Genomic DNA, 22,320 nt, shown 5'->3' with positions numbered 1-22,320 from the left:
CAATGTTGAACTTCTGGTAATGTTTAGGCAACTACAATCAAATGGTTAAATGGAATTAAAGCAGAAGACGGAGCACAAAAACATGAACGTGTTTTGTACACTGAACCAGTCAACCATCCTCCGTAGAGCTTTGGTGGAGAAGAGTTTCACTACCTATTGCAGTGGGAAAAAAAGTTGCCTGTTAATCACATCGGGATGTAAGTTATAGGAGTCAGCGTGTTATATTGTCACATTTAAACCTGCATTAATTGATCTTTTGGCCGAGTTGGGGCAGCCCACAAGCAATAAACACAACATTGCCACATTATCCCATTACAAAGTTAATATACAGTACATTTGGGGATGATTGACGCAGTGAAGAGCAGGGTCGTCCTTCAATCTGAGGATCGGCCATGTCGATGTGTTCTTGCGCAAGACACTTAATCCCAAATTGCTAGCTGTGCCCACGGTGTACGAATGTGTGTAAATGTTAGTTACTGCTGATGTGCAGGTGAACCCTTAGCCCCTCCCATCAGTGGGTGAATGGGTGAATGATTGGATTGGATTCAATTTATCGTCATTGCACAGAGTACAGGTACAGAGGCAACAAAATGTATTCTCTGCATTTAACCCATCCTTAGTCATTAAGGAGCAGTGGGCTGCAGTGATGCGCCCGGGGAGCAACTGGGGGTTCAGTGACTCGCTCATGGACACTTCAACTTGCAACTAATGGGGAGAGCGGAGGATTGAACCGACGACCCCCTTACCCCACTGAGCTACAGCCGCCCCCACAAGTAGTGTGAGAGAGCTTTGAGTGGTCGCAAGACTAGGAAAGCGCTGTACAAGTAGAGGTCCGTTTGAGCAAACAGCGGCCCACTATACGCCAGACCTATCCGCTCAAAGCAAATAACGGAGTAGAACGTGTGCGATAGTCTGCTTCGATAAATAAGTCAAACAAAAACAGGAATTGTACCCATTAACCCTCTGTTCGTGCATACGAGCACGGGTCCGTGGCAAGCACGAGTTCTACCTTGACCCATGTGAATTTGGAGTCGTGTTTCGATCACCTTTCGTGTGTGTGAGTCTAATATTCCTTCTCTTTGAACTCTGTCTTGGTCTCTAATGCTAAACTCTAAAAGTCGGACCCTTTAGCTGCTGAACGCTCCACCATGTTCACCAGCTCAATGTGCCTGGTCTTCTGTGCAGGACAGACAACGGACAGTCGGTCTATCGAAGCCTTGTTGCAGGTCACAGGTTTGATAAGACGGCTGAGACTGGACCGACCGGTTCATCTGTCGGCAGTGCAACCCGTCAAGGAGCCAGTGTGGAGTAAGAGGATAGCTCATTGTTTTTTCCCCACAAACATATTATCTGATGTAATGCTCATATGCAGTATGGGTTAGAGTGGCTTGGATTTTTCGCCATAATGTATTAGCACACTTAAATTGATTGCACATAAATGTATTTCTGTGCTGAGCTCATTTAAAAAACATTTTGGTCCTCTTCTTTTCAAATATAACTGTCATGTTAGAGATTCAGTGATGGTTCAAAGTGATGTTATCTGTAGATGACCCTTTAGTCTATAAACAGATGGATGTGGTGAAATATCTGTCACAGTGCCAACATATGTCTCTCGCTCTCCGTGGACTGACGTTGCCTCATCGCTCTTACTTCATCATGATAAACATGAGCAGGAATAGAGCAACTCTCTCTCTCCCTTTGGCCTTTATGCTGACTCAGTCACCACATAATCACTCATCTCAGTTACTATTTATTCTCTATCCAACTGCTTTCTCTCTCTCTCTCCCATATTTCACAACTCCCTGGAGTCTGCAGAAGAATGTAGTGTGTAATTAGCAATCATTCCAAAGGAATTTTCTGTGATATCCCTGTGGACCGTTCAACTCAGTCGCACTGTGCCTCCTCAGTGTTGAGATACGTGTCCATCTGTCCATAATCGATTTTTATCGATTTTATCGATTCGTTGTTGCAGCCCTACTTGAAATATCAACCATGTTAACTATAAATATCACAAAGTTCCTCCAGATTCAAGGGTTGACACATTGAGCTTCTGTCGAGCATCTGCTTTCCCTGCTGGTTCTATTCAAAAAGCGTCTCAAAAGATGGACTGGTTGCTAAAGGCTTTGGTTTGAGTAGTTCTGATGAAATATAAAGAATGCAAGAGGAAGACATAAACATAATGTTGAATACGGAAAGAAGCAAAGGCCATGCTCCCAATGTGCAGCAGGAGTTTACACTTTCTATACGCTCATATTTGTTTCCAGTGTTACATTTAAAGGATGAGCATCTGCACCAACCAATATAAACCAACCATTGACACCCTATCAAGTTAATATGGTGAACACATTTCAGCAGGCATAGCAAGTCCAGTATTTATTCCCCCTTCTTGTTCTGTTTTGTTCCCCACCAGCTCCGAAAGAGAATTGTCTGGATGTCAAGTTGCTAGATGCTCCACTGGTTTCACCAGCACCCACATCTCTAACTTTACCTTTCTGTGCCAGTTAGTCTGGTACATCAGATGTGTTAAACTGAAAACAGCTGCCTACGGTGGCAGGTAATGGTGGAAACGTTTGAGTGCTGGAGCCCCAGCTTTTGGCGGGAGCACAGACATTAGCTGGCTAGAAAAGCGAAGTTCAGGTTGATTCAGCCCCCCAAGGTATATGTGTCTGATGGTGTCACTGGGTACCAACCTCCCAGGAAGAGCTCAAGGCTTTGAAGCCACTTTGACACAGTAGCCAAACCATTTAATTACAACACGTAATGCCATTAAGCCCAAAAATACTTTCACCATCAGAAATGTACATTAAGGAAAAAGACGTGTGAAGAAAAGCAGATGACTTCCTTTGGAAGTGAATCAACTTCCGACTACTAACTTTAAATAGCGGTTATTTAAATCGCTAGGTCCAAAAACCTGCTCGTAAAAATGATCACCATGGCATGAAATCCTGTCACATTGTATTTCGAAATAACTGTTTTGGCATCTGATAATTTATTTATATCTAAAGCCAAAATTCATCTAAGCTTTGACCATTGTCATGGTAATTGATGTCCAAATCGGTATTTGAATGCATTGTTCATCTTAGTTATTTTCAGGCCGATAACTCTGTTTGTTGAGTGTAGACGAGAAGTGTGTCTATTGGGCACTTTTGGAGATTATGAAAGTGTTCATGCCATACCTAAGGAGGGGAAGGGGGGGCACAGTTGTCGACCTTATGTATTTATGTCTTGAAAGGCATCTTTTACATGTCGAGTGACAAAACTAAGGTTTATTTAATTATTTTCCAATGTGTTTGCCAGATGAACATGACAGGCACGATGCTGCAATGTGTGAACCACTGCGGCCCTCGTCCCATGTCGTGTTGCTTTTTCATACATCAGCGGACTAATCTGCCTAATCTTTGCATGTCTTCAGATCTGCTATTAAAACACAAATAAAGGGTTGAAGGATCCTTTCAGTCCCTTGAAAAAAAGTCACAGGACTCAAATCACCAAGGAACCTCATGGTGGCAACGGAAAGTGCATCTTCAGTTGCTTTAGTCACTTGAGTTTTTGCAGACAAAAAGATGAATTTCCTGTTATGAGTTTGGTCATGAACACCAACACAGTCCTATTAGTTCATTGTGTCCTAGTCCTGGACATTGTTATCTGCTATTATATTATTCACCACTAAATGTAGTTCTCACAGTCAAACTGATTGATGCATTTCACTTCAGAATGTACAACATTGAGGGTGAAAATACACATCACAGAAATGATTTGCAGTTTTTTCAATTACCGTGAAGCCTTAATTGTCACGATGCAGTCAGACACAATCACAAACTCATTGTGTAGTGAGGAGTGAACGGTTGGGACATAGGCATGGTGCCCGCGCTACAGAAGCGCACATGCGCTTGTGTGTTCATGTCTAATCACTGTAGATGGAAACCAGGTGGATGAGATTACTCATATGTTGGTTATGTTCAGAACACACACACGCACACACACGGGCATGCGCACACACACACACACGCACGCGTGCACACACCTGCGCGAACACGCGATCCTTCATAATTTAATCTTCATTTTTAAGCTGTCTGGACTCCTGCGCTTATTTCTTTCTTTCCTTGTTCAGAGCCAAAAACAACCTGAGTGACTCAGCACCTCATCCGTTATCTGAGAGGGATGGTGATGCTTTTGACTGAGACACAGGTTGAGCAAAGCCTCAGTAATACCAACAAAAAGATTAGATTAGATTAGATTTGACAGGGGTACCTAATAAAGTGGCCAGTGAGTGTGCGTCATGCTAAACCATTAATGAATAATGAATCATTTCTCATTATTCAAGCTGATTTTTGACATTCTCTGACCTGCTATCGTTCAGCACAGCAGGGAATGAGGAGAATAGCCCCCCCCCCCCCCCCCACTCTGCTGCCATTTTCTAATCTGCGGGCCTGACTGTCCTCAATCCCACATAAAGTCTCCTGTGGATGGACCTTATTCTTCTGGATTGTATTCAGTCAATCAGCCACCAATCAGCCACAAATCCGTGGTACACCCTCATAACGTGAAGAAGAGCTGCAGCTCTATCAGCACTTAAAAAAATAAGTTGAAAGCTGGTCAGCACTGTACTCATTGAGCAAAATTATTATGGTTTGTATTACTTCCTTTTTATGTTTTTTATTACTTACCTTTAATAGTATGAATTAGTTACTGTTAATGTGCTGTGCTATAGCTTCGCATTGTGTGTATTTTGTGTTCTTCTTACCACATATACTGTTGTACTGTGTCTAGTTTGTTATTGTTTTATGTTTGTTATGATCTGCCAAGGGACTACCGATGCAAATTAGCTGTAGTTACAATCTGGTACAGTGCATCAAATAGTGACATTTATGTTTTAACTGTACATGGTCCCTTTTAAATAAAGATACTAATAATACGTTTCAGAACGGGTCCAACGTTTTGAACCTGTGAAGACCTCCAGACTTCTAGTTTTTCCTCCGTCCTAACTAGCTGGGCACTGGCTCTCTGTGGAGACACCTCACAGTATGCTTTCTGGGGCTATGGCAAAAAAATTAAATCTTCAATCTTTTCCCAACACAACCCCTTTACGATTTGAATCGATTTTTTTTCATCCCTCCTCGTAAATAAAGACACATTTTTTTTTTTTTTTACAATGAAAATTATAAAAAAAGGCAAACAAACAGATGAATTCTTAGGTCTGAAAGGTTCTTTCTACCAGTCTCTGCCCAAAGACTGGGTTACTGGAGATTTTATTTGGGTCCCCAAAATAATTAGCAGAATTACCGCATGGTATTTTTCATCTGCAGTACACCTTTCAGCCACACGAGGGAGCCTGAACACTTGCATTGTTCTGATAATTATAACCTACTTAAAACATTGGATTTATCATAAAAGGCTTGCAAACCATTGAATCAAGATGGACAGGAAAGTTAATTTACTTATACATTTTGTCATGGTAGATCAGGCCTTTTCTGGGTGGAGATGGTTTGTCCCCAGAATACACTGCGCTACACAATATTCAGAGCATTAATTAACAACTATCGTCAATGTAAAGATAGAGTGGGGCAATGTTTCTTGAGCACATAATGAAGCCCCTCTCTCTCTCAGTGTGTGCTGTTGTCGGAGCTGTGATCGCACTGCGCTGGTTAATTCATGGCCGGCACTCTCCTCGGCCGTTTACAGCGGATAGTGCCGTCCCGACCCAGAAGAACACTGTTAGCTCTGTCAGCACTGTTGTTGTTGTTGTTGTTGTTGTTAACACTGTTTGCTCTATCAGCACTGTTGGTGTTTGCACTGTTAGTACTCTCTGCACTTTTAGCTGCACGCTGCTGACTCAGCAGTCGTCATGTTGAGTGTGGAGGCACTAGATATGCTTTGAACTACACGGTTAGCACCTTATATGTCCAACAGGGCTGTTTGTGTCGAGGACTGAATACAAGTGTCATCAAAGCGGACACGATGTGCCAAATCTGTCAGGATGAAGAGTTTAGGATTGTTCATTTCTTTTGGATTATCCCAAAAAACATGTAACAGTGTTCCTTTTGTCATCTTGGCTATGCACTCTGATGAAACCAAATCCAAGCTCTTCCTCCTTTCCCCTCCCTTCTCTCTTTCTCTCTGACTGCATCTGCAAAAAAGTTGTTGTTATCAAAGAATGTAACATATCAGTGGGAAACATATCTGGATCTTATGTGTAGGAAGAAGAAATGTATTTTATCTGTTGTACAAAGTGTGTTACATTTCTATCCAGTTTTTGTCTGAAAGAAACCCTATAAACCTGTCTGAATCGGGGCTTTTTGACTCATGTTCTTTGAACTCAGGGCTCATTCAGAGTGTTCTGACATCTGCAGATTAACCTGTGGGACCCTGAGAGACTGACCTGCAGACCTCACCAGTCAAAACTGTATTCAGGATCTTGGGGGTGGGTGGGGGGTGTTGGATGGGAGTGTGAATTGGAGTGAGTTGAAGGTGAAAGTGGTTCAGTGAGGAGAGAATGCATAATGAAGTGGGGTGTCACAGACAAGGGGCTGCGAGGCTTTCTCCTAAAAACATGCAGTCAAGCTAATTTGTTACCCAGCACCGTGGATCCCTTCCGAATATACCTTCAGGTTATGTTTCCATGAATATGTTATTTTCTATCATGGTAATCTCCCACACATACTCAGATTGATGTGTGGGCAACAGATGTTATGCGTCATGTGGTCCACAGGATTCTATGCATTCTGTTTGAGAAGAGAACAACCCTCTATACAAGCACAGCTGATCAGTTTGTTGTGTGTGTTTGCCACTGATGAAACATTCAGGAAATCCACCTCTAACTCCTCACCAGCACATGACCTGCTGTCCTCTGCATGTCTCAGTTTTCAGCAGATTCACAACTCAGTTCAGCATTTTAGCTGCTTGCCTTCATTTGGAAAGTGTAGCTGGCAGCCTGCAGTTATTCTGGGTAAAATTCACATATTTCTGCTAGAAAGATCAGCATGGCTTTCCCACTATTAATATTAGCATTTCTAAAACGTCTTTCTTGTTTACATGATATTTGTGAAATCAGAGGATGACATTGCTCTTACAGTTTATTGGAGTTGGAACTCAGCATTCCTTCATGATAATAAATACCTTCAATTTACCATCATCCACTGTTTCCTCTCCCATATTCGTCATAGCCTCAGAGCTAGACTAATCTAGTTGTATCTAGTCTAATTGTATCTAGTCTAATCTAGTTGTATCTAATGTAGTTGATGTAAGGAGGCAGGGCCACAGAGGCAGGATGCCGGCCCACCAGACATGAGGCATCACGAAAGAGGCCAGACCAATGAGGTCGGCCTTTGAGGCAGGAGGCACAGAGAAGGAGGCAGGGCCATTGGGAAGGAGGCCAGGTCCAGGACAGGGGCTGAATGCAGGAAGCAGGGGCAAGGGGTCAGGACCAGCTTCGGACACAGCCAGGTCCAATGGACCCTATGAGGCGTGAAGTCATAAAGACTCCGGGGAGGAAGTAGAGTTAGTAATGTGCAATGGAGAGATACATATTCATCCATAAGGAGAGCGAGAGAGAAGAGGAGATAGGTGCTCAGTGTATCCTAAAACGTCCCTCAGCTGCCTATAAATCTATAGCAGCATATCAAGGGGCTGGACCAGGGCAAACCTGATTCAGCCCTATAAGCTCTATCAAAGAGAAAAGTCTTCAGTCTACTCTTAAATGAGGTGACTGTGTCTGCCTCCAGGACTGAAGTTGGAAGCTGGTTCCGTAAAAGAGGAGCTTGATAACTGAAGGCTCTGGCTCCCATCCTACTTTTTAGGACTCTAGGGACTACAAGTATTTCCGCATTTAGTGAGAGCAGCTCTCTAGTGGGGCAATATGGTACTACAAGCTCCTTAAGATATGATGGAGCATCACCAATCAAGGCTTTGTATGAGGAGAACAATTTGGTTGGGCAAATGTGATTATTGATTTTACGGGGAGCCAGTGCAGAGCAGCTAATGCAGGAGTGATGTGATCGAAGAAACAAATGCGTGAACCAGTTTTTCTGCATCTTTTTGAGGCAAGATGTCCCGGACTTTTGAAATATTATTTAGATGAAAAAATGCAGTCCTTGAGATTTGTTTCACGTTGGAGTTAAAGGACAAGTCCCGATCAAAGATAACGCCGAGATTCTTTACAGTGGTGTTGGATGCCAGGGCAATGCCATCTAGAGAAACCACATCACCAGATAATTGATCTCTGAGGTGCTCAGGGCCGATTAAAATTACTTCAGTTCAGTCAGAGTTTAACATCAAGAAGTTGCAGGTCATCCATGTTTTTATGTCTTTAAGACATGTATGTTGTTAAGTGAGCTGGTTGGTCTCTACTGGTTTGATCGATATATATAATTGAGTATCATCTGCATAACAATGAAAGTTTATGGAGTGTTTCCTGATAATATTGCCCAAAGGGAGCAAATACAAGGTAAATAAAATTGGTTCAAGCACAGAACCTTATGGAACTCCGTGATTAAAGTTGGTGGTCATCGGGCTTCATCGTTTACAAATACAAATTGAGATCTGCTCATCTATGTGATGGAGCCTATTGGATGTGCGTGACGGAGGCGAGATATTGACTGAAAGGTTAGATTAGAGATCCTCACATCTCACCCAATGAGCACTTAGCCACACAAACGTTCACAAAATCCAGCAGTTATCTTTCTTATAATGCCAAAGAAGATAGACAAACTATTTCCAGGCTCCTTTATCACATTTGACTTGCTGGCCTTGTGTCCATTTCAGCACTCACTGTTTACTGTTGTGAGCCATTTACAGTCCAAAGCTGTTTCGTGCCGTAAACATCCCATGCAGCAGTGAATGACATCAGTGCTTGTTGCTGTTCGAGATAACACGCTGCGGTTACACATTGGCATGCATGGTGTAAACCGTGTGTGTGTGTGTTTACGAGCTGGAGCAGACACGCGGTCAAACACTCCATTGTTAAACAAAGACACAGCCATGATGAATTGGAACTTAAACACACACACACAGAGAGAAAGGTAAGGAAAACACAAACTACAGACTTTTCGTGGTTTGTTTGGCAAAGGAAAGCTGTGGACATGCACACATGTGCGCAAGTATATCTTGTCTTCTGTTTCGGTCTCTGTATCTGAGATACTTTTTCTGTTATTTCTAGCCATGAAACGGACACATTTAAAGAAACTGATCACTATATTATCAGTATGTATTAGCAGTATCATCTTACTGTAATCTATCAGACCATAAAGGTTTCAACACAGTTTTAAATGGTCCGTGTCACTTGGACAGGAGCACTACTATAGAAGTTGGAAACTTGTGGCCGTCAGAGGGTTTATGAATGAAACCAGTAAAAACCACAGATCAGTTTGGAATATGGGCATTGGAAAACTACAGCAGTGAAGCTTTGCAGCCTTCAGATGAGGACATGCGTATTGGCATATTTTCACTGTATGAAGTTAAAATAAAATGAACACGTGAGCAAACAGTTGTCTGCATGTGAAAGCAGCAACAACATCATTCATTTAGAGCCATGTTTGTGTCCACAAGATACAGCCACATAGAATATTCACTCTTCTTATGCTCTGGTTTGATCTCCACACTCACATACAACTCCTGAGGCAAAAAATAAATAAAACTGCACAACAACTCTCCACTATGTTCACCGGCTGCTCTCTGACTGTCTGACCCAGGAGTCGAGGTGAAACTCTGCTCTCCATTCAGAGCAGGAGGCCGTTTATAATAAAAAATGTACTAATACAAAACACATTCCTGTGTAAGGCTTTACATCTGCCAAATATATAGGCTTTTTTAAAATGGGACCTGAGCTGTCAGAATAATAAATAATCCTGACAGGAGATTTCAATCAGAGGATTGGTGGTTCGATCCCCGGCTCCGCTAGCCCATGTTGATGTGTCCTTGGGCAAGACACTGAAACCCAGAATGTCTCCCGTATTGTGCCGACGGTGTATAAATGTGTGTGAATGGTAGTTACTGCTGATGTGTCGGTAGAACCTGAGATCCTCCCATCAGTGTGTGGATGGGTGAATGTCCTCTCGTGTTAAAGAACTTTGAGTCTTTGGAAGACTAGAAAAGCACGAAACAAGTCCAGGTCCATTTACACAGTCACAGACACACAAATACTCACAGACACGCACATACTCAAAACAATACGATTTTGCGTTGTATCGAGACTTGATTAAAATAACGCGATGAGAGCGAACTCACTGCTGCGCTCCCTGTCATGCTGCCTGCACGCGTTAGCGCTCAACAGGCAGCGCTCATTCACAGCGATGACCGCTGGGGAGACAACATGGCGGAGCATTTGCCAACCGTCCTTGGCTTTTTGTAAAAAAAGATGCCAGAAGTGAAATCTGGAAATACTTTGTCTACATTGCAGACAGTGAAGGAAAGTCCTCTGACATACAGAGACCCGTTTGCAAAACGTGTTTCAAAGCCACTCAGACCAGGGAGGCAACACGTCAAACATGGCTAAGCACCTTTCAGACAGACACAAATGACTGAAATGAGTTTCCTTCGTTGGGTGGCTGGGCTCATCCTTAGAGATAGGTAAGGAGCTCAGACATCAGAAGTGAATTTTGAGTTGAGGCGCTACTCCTTTGTGTCCTTTGTGTCGAAAGATGGTAACGCCACTGGAGGTGTTCGGATCAAACCCAACTGGTAGGAGACATCGGGGAAGACCAGAACACGCTAGAGGGATTATATCTGCCGGATGACCAGGGAACGCCTCAGAATCGCCCATAAAGAGCTGGAAAATGTTGAGGGTGAGATGAAAACCTGGGTCAGCCTGCTGGGCCGGCCACCACCTGAGCCCAGATAAGCAGATCAAAATGGCTGGATGGAATGTCAGGAGTTCACATACAACCATTTCCCTCCTTTAGTTGTAGGTTTGCATTGCTGTCTCCATGTTGATCTCTATCTGCTGATCAAGGCGGGAGTATCAGCTGGGCAAAGTGGCAAACTGCCTCCCGGAACAGAGTAAGAGGCTTAAAGGAAAAATAACAGGATATCATGTCATGCATCTGAGATAATATACTTGAGTTGATTCTCATTTCACTATCAGTTAGTATCTTTCTATGGCATATGTCCCGTAAGTTTTTTATAAGCTATCTCTGTCTCCTATGGATAATACAATGAAATATAATGGACTATAATGTAATACAGTTCAGTATAATATAACATGATGTAATGTGCAAATATAGACCGCAGTGGAATCATAGACAGCTGTGCATTATATATTTTATTACGGTGTCCTAGAGGAATGTCTTAAGAAGCACATTGGCTCTCCCATCTTTTATGTGCTGTGTGTTTGAGTATCTGACAGGTGTTTTCCACATCTGCTGTGTCTTACCACTTGCTCCTCGTAAAATTATATTTGTTGGCTTTTTGTGTTAGTTCTCAATTTTGATACTAAAAATAAATGTTTTCTCAGTGTAATTTGTTTTGCTGCAGGCATTGTTGGTGTCGTCGTGATCCTCAATCAGGAGGGCCTTTCTTCACGTATGTGACCATGTCAGCGTTTGTTCTTTATTCCGTTATTTCTTCATTAAATAATATCTTTCGATAAACAAGTGACTATAGCATTTTTGGGGAATGGGCCTCATTTTGTTGATATGAGCACACTAGTTGGACTTTTCTTATTATTTTGTGATAGTGTCACTCATCATCCCAAACATGCGAGCATAGAAGTTATGAAACAATTTAACTCAAGGACGACTGTGGTAGAGCAGGGTCGTCCTTCAATCAGGATCGGCGGTTAGTTCCCCAGCTTCTAAAGTCCATGTTGATGTGTATTTGGGCAAGACAGTTAACTCCAAATTGCTCCCCGTAACTGTGCTTATAGTGTATGAATGTTTAAGAGTCCTGATGGGCAGGTGGCACCTTGCATGGTAGCTCCTCCCATCAGTGTATCAATTGCTTTGAATGGGTGAATGATGACATGTAGTGTTAAATAGCTTTGTACAGTCCATTATCCAGGGATATGGGTGTGACCCCCTCAGCGCCTCCATTTACTATTTAACCCCCAAATATTTTTTTATCTGTTGCACCTGATGAGCGAAAAGAAATTGCAACATACATTTTCTGATTAAGACTCTGAGATGCAGTTAAAAGTGCTGGAAAAGCAGGATATTTAACTTAAATAAGTCACCACTAATAGCTCAGATCTCAGATGTAGAGCCCACAGAAACACTCATCACAACACCGTTCTCTGGTTTCAAGCTTTCGGGAGTCTCATAATCCCAAAGTTAGCTTTTCATCCGCAATGTTAGTGTTTACATCCATCTCCACATGGTGCTGTCTGCTGCTTTGTCCAACTTTTTAATACCCTTTGGTCCAATACTTTAAATGTCCATGGGTGCCGTCACACCTAACCCACTGAGGTGTGGCTCAAATTGACTGCGGTACGTTTGGCTTGTTGGGTTGATGTGTTCATGCTTACGTACAGCTGTAAACCAAACTCTGGAGCAGACTTAAACCACTGGATTTGGGATTGCGTGTGATTCTAGCATACATTAAAAAGCTGAATTACATATATATTGCTTTGCTGATCGTCAACTTTCTAGAGAGTGACCTCCAGATTATAAGCAACACATTTATCATTTATTAATCATGGTAAAATATCTAATTTTATAATACGAAACAAAATACTTGTTGCTCACTCTCCATTGTTAATTAGCAGTTTAATAATAATGCTGATTAACAATTGTGTCTTTATGAGCTCTTGGTGAGGCATCTTCAGTGATGTCCAAAAAGGTTCTTTCAGTTCATCGATGAGCTCAGCATATAGTTCAATTCAGTTTTTATTTGTATAGCCCAATTTCACAAATTACTAATTTGTCTCGGAGTGCTTTACAATCTATACACATAGACATCCCTGCCCCAAAACCTCGCATCGGACCAGGAAAAACTCCCAAATAACCCTTCAGGGGAAAAAAAAGGGAAGAAACCTTCAGGAGAGCAACAGAGGAGGATCCCTCTCCAGGATGGACAGGTGCAATAGATGTAATGTGTACAGAAGGACAGATTTAGAGTTCAAATACATTCAATGAATGTGACAGAGTGTATGAATAGTTCATAGTAGGCATATTCCACGATGGAGACCTCCACGATCCATCAGGCAGATGGCGGTGGGGAGGAGGAGTGGGCGGAGTCTCAACAGTGGGCGGAGTCTCAACAGGACAGTGGCGTAGTCGGTAGCAGGAATTCCATGACCCAGACCTCGATGATCCATCAGCAGATAGGATCTATGCCGTCTCATAGGGTCCGATGACCCCATGAGACGTGAAGTCAAAAGGACTCCGGGGAGAAAGCAGAGTTAGTAACGTGTGATTGAGAGATGAAAATTCATCCCTAGTTCTCTACATAGGAGTCTAGGGAGTACCTGGAGTAGAGAGTGCTCTTCCAACTCCTAGTTCAGTGCTAATGTGCATGATTTTAACCCTTTGTTATTAAGGCCTTCACACATCAGGGGAGTTTCTTTTGTGTGATTAATTCACATATCAAAAGAGTTCTTTGAACTGTTGTTTTGGTCCTGAGAACCTTCACACAGATAACAAATATTATGCAAAAAAAAGGGGGAACCTAGCACCACAAATAAAGGCATCAAACAATCCAGCAGAACGGGTTGATTTGCATAACAACACAGAGGCTCCTTGGTCTTCACCAAGCTGGCAAACCGTATTACACCTTTCAACCTTGACAAAGGCAGCGCAGACCACATCCACCCTTTCTGTTTTTACCTTTCACAATAAAAGCCATGGAGTTATACGCCGTGTAAATATTTATAGGAGGGAACTGAAATTCACCCGCAGGGTTTGGTTGAAAGTTAACACAATAACATATTTGAGAGTAGTTTAAGCTATACAACAGTTTGCATCTGCAATATAACAAAATCATCATAACATGCACATTATTCAACAGAAAATATTTTCCAGCCCTGGCTAACAACAAGCTTGAACTGATTTTGCCTTTTTAAAGTGCAGATAACTAATTAAAATAAAACACAAAAATCAAGATCAAGTAACAGCAACAACGCATATCCTCGCTATAACCACCGTGCAATACACTATAATTCGAAGTAATGGGCCTTCTTGTCAATGTTTTTTACTCTTTATAAACTGAACTCAGGATTGTGTCAGGAACATTTGTTATTTTACAGATTTGAAGCCCTGCCTGTATGAAACACCATTGTACAATCCAGCATAGATGATGGCTCTGTGGAATCATGTATACACGTTTCTCCCCGGGTATTCATGAAATGTTCATCCTAAACTACAGAAACAATAACATTTTATATATATATATACACACACACACACACACACACACACACACACACACACACACACACACACACACACACACACACACACACACACACACACACACACACACACACACACACTATATGCAGTGTTATATTCACTTCACAAAACTGGTTTGATACAGGTCATCTTGAATAGCTAAAAGTCAGACAGACATGGATGACTGAAGTTCATCTTTAAAAACACAACAAGTTAAATCAGATATCAGTATATTTTTTATTTAAAATATACAAGTGTACAATATATCAGATATTTTACAAAATACATTAAAAAAATATAAATGGACCTCAGCTAAGTGAAAAATTCAATTTTTTCCTTTTCATTCATAGGAATCAGTATGGCACAACAAACAAACTTGTGTCATCACACTTGTATGACATTTGGATCTCAAATGCTTTGAAACAGAAAAGCTGTTTGACATCCACCACGTAAGGTCCCTCTTCTGTCCACAAACATGAGCCAAAATGGATGACGTCACTGTCCCATCCTGAAAAATTACAAATTAATGAACAAATATTCACTACAAGCGATGCAACAATACATTTATTAAAAAACAATTATCCCTTCCATAAATATGACTCTTTCCACATATGTTGTGCATAGAGCATTTTGAAGCAGGTCTTTAAGGTCAGTGGTCTGTGCGAGGCCACAGCTTTGTTCCAGGACTTTCTGCTTGTAGATAGTTGACACCCTCTCCAGGAACCTTGTAGCAGCATCACCAAACATCAGACCAAAATCCTGGTCAATCTGATAGAATCGGTCAAAACAGAACAGTAGATATTATGGTTTAGCATCATGGTCATAGGACATCTTGCAGCCCTACCCAAGCTATTAAGAGAACATTTAATAAATAGTCATGACCGTGGCAAGGCAGTAGAATGTTCACGTACCAGTCCTGCTATGTCCAGGAATCTTGGAAACGCTGTGAATGTTTCAGAGGACTTCACTGGATCATGAACCATGTGTTGGCGATAGGTGAACGGTCTGCTTCATCTTCTCCTTGACAGTTGCTTCATCAGCTGTATGCTTCATCAGTGCAATGGCCTCACAGCACAGGCTTTCTGTAGTTAGCCAGTTTCCCACTCTGATGGGGTCTCTTTCAGCATTTGGACCAACTTTAGAAATGAAACTTTGATCAATTACTGCGTTTTATACAAGAGATTGTATCCTAAGAAACAAGGCGCGGAAACTCTGCAAGGATGGCCATGCAGGCACTTGCATCACTAGAAGAAAAGTAAGATTAAATTGATGATTCAGAAAAAAATTACATTTAGAGACAAACTGTAATAGACCAACATTTGTTCTTATGCATTATTATTAGATATGATTATTCCCTCGTCATGTATTATAAATAAAACTTCACATACCTGTTTTTAACTGACTGCGGCGGGTCTTTTGGCCCTCTGACGCTTCCTTCTGAACACATTTCAGTCTCCATGCCAGATACCGACTCCCATCTTCTGCATTTTAATAATGCTCCTAAAGTAAAAAAGGGTTATTCAGTTTGATTCGACAAGTTGAAATGTTCATCTTTTACCTAAAACTATCCACTTTCAATTCAAATGGCTCATTACTGTGAGACAAATAAAGGAATATCATATCACATTGCACCTGTCCATCCTGGAGAGGGATCCTCCTCTGTTGCTCTCCTGAAGGTTTCTTCCCTTTTTTTCCCCCTGAAGGGTTATTTGGGAGTTTTTCCTGGTCCGATGCAAGGTTTTGGGGCAGGGATGTCTATGTGTACAGATTGTAAAGCACTCCGAGACAAATTTGTAATTTGTGAAATTGGGCTATACAAATAAACTGAATTGAATTGAATTAGAGTTTGAATGTTAATAAATGAAAGTTGAAATATTTACATTCCAGACATGAAAAAAAAGAAAAAAGGAGTAAGAGTCCCACAGAAGTGAAAAATAAATAGTTAGACACTTTAATGCACTTACATAGCCAAACTTGTTCCTAGGAACAGCAAGGTATGGGAACAAGGTAGTGATGCCCTTTGCATAGTCCTCTTTCATGCGCCTTGAAGGACTTGTCCTACGCACAAACTGACAGACTTTACTGTATGTGCTCCAATCAAGGTATTGATGTGTAAATTCCACCTGCTAAAAGTAATGTTGTACTGTGTAAATTGAAGCAAAAAAATTGTAATAAGAGTGCAGGTATGTAATAACAACATAACATACCCATGTTCACTTGTCATACAGTATGTGCAACCAATATCTTGAACATATCACATCTTCTGCCATCTTTGAGGCTTTTTGTCCAGGCATACTCATTCATGAGCCTCTCTCCTCCAGGTTCGTTCAGGATGTCTTCAATCATCCAAGTAGAAAGAACAAAACTAAACACAATGAAACATTTAATACAGTAATGACTCCAAGTATTATAAAGCAGAATGGCCTGAAGTTGTAAACTGGTTTTTACAACTTCAGTTATTTAGCACTCAACCTTCAAGTTTGGCATTCATTTAAACCTTCTCAAAGGATACAAGTGAAACTGCAGCACTCACCTGAGCTAGACGACATCCATCCTCTCTTTTACTTGTATCAGGACTATGTTGCAATATGGTGGTGTCGTCCGGGTCCCTGTCATTGTCTCCACTGAAGCTTGCAGAGGAGCAGCATGAAGGGGTATTCAAAGAATCTAGAAATCATATTTACTGATGTGATTAACATTGTGACTACAACAATATTAAGTGCAGTCATCCATTATGACAAGAGGATTAGAGGAATGCAAATATGTCACGTTGTAATAAGCATAAGCCCACAACAGTTCTAGAAAGGGCTGAAACAGGTAATGACAGAAACAAAGATGATTTCAAAATATCTAAATAAGTAAAAAACTAAAACCCAGATATTTACATAAATATTAAGTAACTCACCTTCAAGATTTGAGTCGTGTGGTAAACACATCTCCAGCTCACCGAAGTCTTGTTTCTTGAGAAGAAACTCAAACAACTCTTCATCAACTTCAGTCTTCGACTCATCGTAGACTTTTAAGTCCATGGTTGGAAGGACACATTTCTTGAAAACTGAAGATAATAAAAACAAGGAAAAAGCTTAGCGATGAATCCTATATCCATTTTCAGAAAAACAGACATAAATAAGGCCATCTTTACTTGAACATTGTAATCCTAAAACTGACTTGGTGTTCCTTAGCAGACCGTTGAATTTCAAGGGAAAAATATTTTCAGTTAAAAAACAAACTGACATCCCAAGAATACTGTTCAACAGATAAGTTTGTGCAATATTTTTCACTCACCACAATCCAAAAAGGATTTAAAGGTTATAACAAATGTACTTCTGACGAACTTTGTACTTCACTCGTACAGCCTGCATCCTTCATGACAAAAACAATTACATTAATGTATGTGGTGTTCAATGTATGACTCGAGAAGGTCTGTAACTAAATCATTCCTTGTGGGCAGAATGGCTCGTACAGGAAGTCATCATGACGTGATAAGAACTCTCTGCCTATAAAATTCTAATCGAACTAATATCGCTGCTTCATCAATGGGATCTTTGAGGAATGGAGCTCCATTTTCTTCCGGGGCGTGGCCAGTTTATCCAGATAGATTGAATGAGCCTGCGCTGAAGCAGGTTAACATTTTTGGATGTATTGCTATGGTGATTTTTCCAAACTTGCTACGTGGAACCGAAAAGCCTCACTTGCGTAATCTCCTCTTGAAAATTATCCTGCTAACTTCATTAGCCAGGAATGAGAAATAGGGCCCAGGACTTGTTGATATTGTGGATATACTCATGACTTGTTGATATTGTTGACACACTCAGGACTTGTTGATCTACTGAATTAACTAGCAAAAGGATAGGTTTTGGGATGTTTCCTTCATGTGCAGCAGAGTGTTTCTTGGCCAGTCAGTAGTTGAGGATTCAAGTTGTGTACTGAAATAGAAGACCAGCAGTACTTTCACTTAAAGTGTCACTTGTCTCTTTCAGGACTCTTCCCCAAAGCAAGACATGGAGGAGAAGTTGCGTTCAGCTTCTAATGTGGATGAACTGATGAGTCTTATTTATCCATCATACTGGGCCGCTCTGAAGTGCAGATCCAAACTATCTGCTGCCCCTCCCGCCTTCAAGCTCCAACCTCGCCGACTGAGGCCGCTGGCCGATACAGAAGAGCCAATATTTGCTGCTGCGTACCTCAACTTGGATGTCCTGAAAAGTGTGTTTTCACTTTCTTTCATACTTTGTCATCAAAGCAGCAGGGAAATGTACTGCATTTCAGGCTGTTCTTGTCTTTTTGAGGATCTTTCATAGAATCAACTAAGAAAGAGTGGCCTAAAAGTTATATATATATCTATATAAACATATATATTTACATGGTATTTAATTTGATCATGGACTTGACCGTGACACAAAATTATATTTAGCCCTCCACAAAGTGTCTGTGCCTATGCAGGGGTTATATGTTAACACGTTATATTAGGAATAATCTGTATACCAACATCCGTCATGACCGATCACATCGGCTCCACCTTAATGTTGACAGTTTGGTGATGAATCACATTGAACTCAACAGTTTTGACATTACCACATTGGAATATAGAAATGTAGAGACCACTAGTTTGTTTGTCCGTGTGTTATATATCTGTGTCTTTGTGTATTGCCATACATCTGTGCAGCTGCTGACAGAAAAAGCCATGTTGCATGGCTGTGGTGGTCTGACTTTCTGTGTGTGTGCAGGTATAGAGTCGGAGTGGAGGAAGACTCAGTGCATGCCCAGGGAAGTGTGTGTCGACGTGGGCAGGGAGTTCGGGGCTCCCACCAACATCTTCTATAAACCACCCTGTGTGTCCGTCTACAGATGTGGGGGATGCTGCCACTCTGAAGACAAACAATGCAGGAATATCTCCACTGGTTACCTCAGCAAAACAGTAAGCACAGCTTTATTCATTTTTTTCTTTTCATTATTTATCAAATTACATTTTGTAATGTTTATGTTTTATTACTTTAAAAAAAAACTTTCCCACCTGTAGTTTAGAATCCTAGCCATTCATGTTTTGCACATGAATAAGAGAGAACCACTGTTGCCAGAACTATCGGGGGTGTAATATCAGCGTATAGAATGCCGATATCCAGTTATCACCCCTGCTACTTGGTTCACACCTTGGAGCTATTCGGGGTTCGTACCATCATGGAAAACCTGGAAATCATAGAATTTTTTTAATGGTTATTTCAAGAAAAGTCTTTGAAATGAAATGAAATTCCAAAAGTTTTGGAAAAGTCATTGCAATTTGTTATATCCACATGTTCATTCACAATAATAATGAATATGTTTTTAAAAGAAAGACACTCAAAATATAAGCAGGCATATGCTCTCTTATCTGCCTGGACCACAAACTCCTTGCTGAAATCAGGGGCAGTAAGGACCGGTTTTGAACACTGAAGAGGGACCTAACTCTTCTTCTGCATCCGGGGACCATGTCACCATCTGGGAGTGTTTCTTGGTTGTCAGTTCTGTAAGAGTGGCCGCTATCATAGAAAAGTCAAGGATGAACCACTGGTAATAATTAACAAGGCCCAAAACATGCGACCGCCTTCGGAGAGAGCCAAATGAGAGAGCGTTAGCTATCTGTCTCCTGGGTTGATTCTCTTCGTTGGGCTGCTCTGTTGTGAGCTGCCCTCTGAGCCCTCTCCATGTGCTCCTTCACAATGGGAAAAACAGCTGCCATCCTGTCTCACATCATCCCCACGCGTTAATCATAGTACGATGGGAACAGGGCTGCTCCTCCCAAGTCTCTTTGGCTATGTCTAGAAGGCCACTCGGTTTGTGAGAATATAACAGGTGATGGGTGAGAAACCGGTGGAAGCCTGAGGAACTTCTCTTTCCACAAACAGAAGGTAGGGTAGCAGCTGGTCCCAGTTTCTTCCGTCTTTGTCGAAGGCCTTCCACAGCATGGCTTTGAGGGTTTTGTTAAACCGCTCCACTAACCCATCCGGCTGTTGGTGGTACACTGAGGTTCTCACCTGTTTCACATGCAAAAGCGCACACAACTCCGTGGTGACTCTGGACTTATAGGAGGTTCCTTGGTCAGTAAGAATTTTCTTGGGTATACCTACGCGGCTGGTGAAGAGGAACAGTTCTTATGCCATTTGTTTAGCATTTGCCTTCCGGGCAGCTTCCGGATACCGGGTGGCATTGTCTACTATGACCAAGATAAACTGGTGTCCGTGGGCACTCTGGGGCAGTTTTTTAAATATGATCGGCAATGAGATAAGGGGGTTATGATAAGTGTTTTCTGGCGTGGTGATTTTTTTATTATATCACAATTTGTTTGCCTTACGCTTTCGGGGCTCCCAACTGAGCTTCTTTAGGGCTCCACAGCATCCGGAAGGCCGGGCAGTCGCGCCCAAGCAGGACAGGGACTGGAAGGTTCCTGATTACTCCCACCTCGACTTTAAACTCGATCAAGTCGTCAATATATTCAAACTCCCAATCATCCGCACTTAGGCCCCAGTGCCCGCATTCTGCACCCTCTCTTATGTCACAGGCTGACCGTAGGGCCAGACCAGCAGCTCCAAGCTGCTCCACTATCCCGCTGGCTGATGTCTGGTGGCAGGACAATGGAATGGATAAAACAGGACTTGGGAAAACTCTGCAGCGGGAGATCGAAGATTCTTGCCAAAATCTTGTAGAGACCTGGTTCAATCTTGGCATCACGGATCAGCACGTTCCGCATTGACAGATCGCGGGTCAAGGGCAGGCAGGCTCTATGTTTGGCTTGGTGCTGAAGCTATTAGGTATTGCTCAAGCAGCACACCAATCAAAGAACTGTTTGTCTCTATTCCTGGAACCTCCCAGCCAGTACTCATATGTCAGAGAAGGATTTTAACTTCATTAAAACATACATATATGGGCATTTAAAACGCTTTATGAAAAGAAATTTTGCGTTTTTGGGACCAGTTAGCAAGCAAATGAGAAACCACGGCACATTAAAAAAAGATTTTGAAAACTTTTCACTGAACATCATATCATAAAAGTGCTCAGAACCAAGCACAAAGCTCCAACAGAAGTACCTGAGGTGTGGAGGCAGAAGTTTGATGTTGATATCCTGGATAAGATTCAATGTTTACTCTGTTGTACAGTAAGTGCTGCTGCTTGCTGTTGACAGGAGCATTGTTTCACACAAACCTTGGATGTTGTAGACTCGTGTTTTCTCTAAACATCTCCTGAAGGAGATCACACAGAGTGACGTCTCCCTGCAGCTGGAAGAGGAGTGCACAGTGGGGACAGGACATGCCTCAATAACATTGTAGAGAAGCTTTCCAAACACAGCTCTGCTTATGTTGCATATTATGCACGCTTCTCGTGATTACGTAACAGGAGAACTGTGCACCAAAGTCATTGCCCGCACACAGTGTGTAGTGTTACGAGCCAGTGCTCCCCAGGGGAAGTTTTTATTTTTATTTGATGATTTCATGACCCTCTTCTCTAATACAGCACAGCTCATGGTCAACTGTGCGATGCTCAGCAGGTCAGAGGCCTGCCAGACACCCTCTTTGGTAATTTCCTGGCCAGGCTCACACCTGTGGTGCACCTGGATGCAGGTTGAAACCGGATAGAATACATTGCATGTATTAGAGGTGGGCGTACTCTATCTCTCACCTATAAATCTCTTCTGTTTCCTGCTTTTCAGTCGTTTGTTGATGGGACCTTCTACTTACAGTCTGGTAACCTGCCTTACCTTATCAGCCCATTCCAAATCCTGCCAACGATTTGAATGCCCAAGTCTCGATGTTTCACAACCTCAATTTACTATAGACTACTGCATTACTTCTTCATCAATTAATACAAGCAATCAGACATGTCTAAAGCTGTATCTTTTCAGCATCAGTGTGAGCCACCTCTGTACAAAACCATTATAAAACAAATCAGAAATCCTTCTTCTCTCAATTAGTGCTTCATTCTACAAAAACAAGTTCCAGAAATAAATGAGTTTAGCGGCTTGCAGACCTTT

General features: G+C 41.8%; 1 protein-coding gene across 2 annotated transcripts in view; it reads left to right on the top strand.

Moving 5' to 3' along the window:
- Positions 1 to 22,320, top strand: part of vegfc (vascular endothelial growth factor c) — a 49,149-nt gene that overhangs the window by 3,933 nt on the left and 22,896 nt on the right. The window contains exons 2-4 of one of the 2 annotated variants that reach the window (XM_056410269.1): positions 18,299 to 18,524; positions 19,046 to 19,085; positions 19,167 to 19,236. In XM_056410269.1, coding sequence (XP_056266244.1) covers positions 18,299 to 18,524; positions 19,046 to 19,085; positions 19,167 to 19,236 — 336 coding nt within the window. Of the gene's footprint in view, positions 1 to 18,298; positions 18,525 to 19,045; positions 19,237 to 22,320 lie in introns of both variants that reach the window. The other variant, XM_056410268.1, reaches the window with a different exon arrangement.

Source organism: Pseudoliparis swirei, chromosome 24 (genome assembly GCF_029220125.1).
Source record: "Pseudoliparis swirei isolate HS2019 ecotype Mariana Trench chromosome 24, NWPU_hadal_v1, whole genome shotgun sequence".
Classification (NCBI taxonomy): Eukaryota; Metazoa; Chordata; class Actinopteri; order Perciformes; family Liparidae; genus Pseudoliparis; species Pseudoliparis swirei.
Note: the sequence above shows the minus strand (reverse complement) of the source record. Positions and strands in the feature narration are given on the sequence as shown.